This window comes from Myotis davidii, unplaced genomic scaffold, assembly GCF_000327345.1.
Source record: "Myotis davidii unplaced genomic scaffold, ASM32734v1 scaffold1047, whole genome shotgun sequence".
In the NCBI taxonomy this organism is placed as follows: Eukaryota; Metazoa; Chordata; class Mammalia; order Chiroptera; family Vespertilionidae; genus Myotis; species Myotis davidii.
In genome coordinates, this window is record NW_006298367.1 from 710023 (window position 1) to 713256 (window position 3234).

The 3234-nt window shown below is 57.8% G+C and overlaps 1 protein-coding gene across 2 annotated transcripts in view; it reads right to left on the minus strand.

Annotated features, from left to right (window-relative positions):
- Positions 1-3234, minus strand: part of ITGAL (integrin subunit alpha L) — a 37487-nt gene continuing 34253 nt past the window's right edge. For both annotated transcript variants that reach the window (XM_006774093.2, XM_015570692.1), the window contains exons 30-31: positions 2819-2929; positions 1-1404 (exon numbers count right to left, since the gene is read on the minus strand). In XM_006774093.2, coding sequence (XP_006774156.1) covers positions 1234-1404; positions 2819-2929 — 282 coding nt within the window. In that variant the 3' untranslated portion in view covers positions 1-1233. The remainder of the gene's footprint in view (positions 1405-2818; positions 2930-3234) is intronic.

Here is a 3234-nt window from a genome sequence, read left to right on the forward strand (position 1 = left end):
TTGGACAGACTTTCCCATTTATTGGCGCTGGGAGCCAGGGCCCCACCCCTGAGCTCAGAGTCTCGCAGGGGAGGCCGGTGTGGGTGTGACCGAGTCCTGGCGGGACTGTGGAGAAGGCGCCGGCGGAAGACTGAGCCTTCAGAAGGGATGCCATGGGCCCATCCACACGCTTTCCTCTATCTCCCCTGATGGGCTAGGAACGATTCTTTCGTGGCCCCGTCATTAATGGAGTGACATAGTGTCAAGCACCGACTACGCATCTAGCTCTGTGACATCATCAGGGATGCCAAGGTACAGTCCCTACCCATGGAGCTCACTGCTGGATTTGAGACACGGAGATGAAATAAATCATCTCACAGTGAACAAATAGGATCCCTGCTGGGATGGACAGTTGCAGGCGAGTGTGAGGGCGGTGATACGGGAACCCAGATGAGTCGGGGGCGGGGATCGATGTGAGCGATGAGATCTGAAGACTGAGGAGAGTCAGCCAGGAACGGGGGAGGATGTCCGGGCAGAGAGCAGTCTGGGTGAAGGCCATGAGGCAGGAAAAGGCTCCGCGAGCGAGAACCGCCTGTGTAACTGGAGCTTAGCAGGGAGGCGGGAGGGCCCTACCAGAGGCCAGGAAGGCCTGTGGCGTGGGCGCAGTGAAGCTGTTTTGCGGGTTTGGAAGGCACATTAAGGAACTTGGTCTCTAGCTACAGAGCAAGGGTTTGCAGCAGAAGCGGTGACACAGGTCAGATCTGCTCTCTGGCGGCAGAATGGAGGCCGGACCGTGCAGGGGAGAGCGGGGCAAGGCTCTAGGCACCTGAGGCCTCTGCGGGCCCCCACGGGCCCCCACGGCAGGTGGGTGTGAGGGCTGGGAGGGTCACAGATCCCGGGACTAGTTTCTCCAAATTTAGATCAGACGCTCTCTTCCAGGGAGGACGCTACGAGGGGCTGTTAGAAGCCAGGACCAGCTGGTACCCACAAGGCCTCCCCTTGGCAGCCTTCCTGGCCCGGCCCTTGGAGACAAGCGGGAGTGAGCTCCATGTTCAAGACTGAAACCCGGGGCCTAGGGAGGGGCAGACTGGCTACAGCGCGGTCGCCAACCGGTGGTCCGCGGACCTCGGGGGTCCGTGAGGTCCGAAAGGTTGGCGACTGCCGGGCTAGAGGACACAGAGTGACATGCAGGTGGAGCAGAGTGGCACCAGCACCCCAAGTCCAGCCCCAGGCCCTCTGCGTCAGGCCTGGGCCTCAGTCCGTGCCGCCTCCATCCAGGGCCTCCTCCTTGGGGAGGAGATCCACGCTGCTCGGGTCTGTGGCCTCTTCCTCCGACGCCACCTGCCCAGGGCCTTCTCCAGCGATGCCATTGGCGGCGTCGGCGGCCTCCATCCTCTCCTTCAGGTTCCGTTTGAAGAAGCCGACCTGCAGGAGACCAGAGCTGTGTGAGCAGCTGTCCCTGGAGCACGGCTGGGCCCGGCAAACAGGAAAGCACTTTCTATGTTAATAAACCACGGACACGGGGTCCACTCCAGGGATGGGCGAGGGCGCCTGCCACTTCTGGTTCTTGGCAAAATGCTAAAAAGCTGTATGTTTCCTGATTCATTCTTTTTTTAAAAAAAATATAAATATGTATTTATTGATTTCAAAGAGAAAGGGAAAGGGAGAGAGAGATAGAAACATCAATGATGAGAATCATTGATCGGCTGCCTCCTGCACGCCCCCTACTGGGGAGCGAGCCCACAACCCAGACATGTGCCCTGATCAGAATCAAACCTGGGACCCTTCAGTCCGCAGGCTGACGCTCTACTCACTGAGCCAAAGCGGTTAGGGCTACTGGTCCGTTCTTTCGGCTCAGGAGGACACCAGGTACCAATACTTCAGGTGGGTGGCTTGGGAGGCATATGACAATACCTAGAGCCCCTGCTTACCCAGCGCTTAGTATGTGTCATGCAGTCACTATTGAAAGCTCAAGACACATATATTATTTGGCTCAGCAATTCCAGGGCTAGGAATTAATTTTAAAGGATATTTGGACCAGTGTGCGAAGATGTGGGCAACAAGAACCTTTTCTGCTTGAGACAGATGTAAATTACAAACACCCTAATTGTTCACCAAGAGACAACGTGTTAAATAAACGGTGGGGCACCCAGAGGGCAGGAAACCACTGGTTACAAAGCGAGGAATGGGTATAATTGTGCTCAGATGGGAGGGCATCGAGGTAGAATATCTGGGAAAAATTCAAGTTCCCAGGCAGTAACACAGTCTAATCCATATGCATTTTCTACAGATACAGACATACGCTGATCTCTCTCTCTCTCTCACACACACACATACACACATACGTCAACAACAAAACCACAACCTACAGAATAGAAACAAAAAAGTTGTTTTCATGACAACCCTCTGGGGTTCAATAGAAAGAAACTTTAATTTTATGTTCTTTCCGGGACTACTTGCCTATTTTACAGGCCACATCTGCCCGCCAGCGCCCTTCCTCTGGCTAACTTCCCCGCACCCTCTAAGCCCAACTCAGTGCAATCTCCCTGGGAGGCCTTCGCAGCCCCGGCCTACGGCCTACGCGAGGCTCCTGCCTACAGGCTCCAGAGCACCAGGCCCCGCACAGCAGCCTCCGTCACGGGTCCCTGTGTCTCCCCCGAGACTGTGAGCCCCACAGAGGCAGGGCCATGCTTGTGGCCCGCGCCTCTGCACCCCAGCGCCTGGCTCTGGTCCTCTCCCTGGTCCGCAGCCCTGGCCTTGCCATCTCCTCCCTGACCCTGCCATTCCCCACTCCCCAGCCTGTCTACTCCGCCACGCCCGTCCCTCCCGGAGCTCCGACCTTGTAGAGCGCCAGGAAGATGAGCAGCAGCAGCAGCAGCCCCCCGGTGCCGCTGAGCACGTAGAGGTAGAGCATGTCCTTCTCGTACACGACCTCAGCCTTCAGGACGACCTGCGGGAGGGCGAGGGGAGGGGTGCAGAGAAGGCCCCACCCCAAGATGTCTTGCGAGTCTGGCCTCAGTCTCCGGGTCTTCGAATCTCCAGTCTGGACTGTGTCTCACCAGGCTCTGACCCGGGCCCTCCCGCTGCGGCCACCAGTGTGAGCTGGCGAACATGCACCCCCGTCCCTGAGGCGGCCCCCCAGTTCCAGGAGGAAACGCCAGAATCGCAGCTCCGCCGGCAAAGCCTCCCAGAAGCATCTCTGCTCTGCTCGCCTCTTAGCTGCAGCTTCCCTTCTCCTGCTCTGAGCCTGCGGCT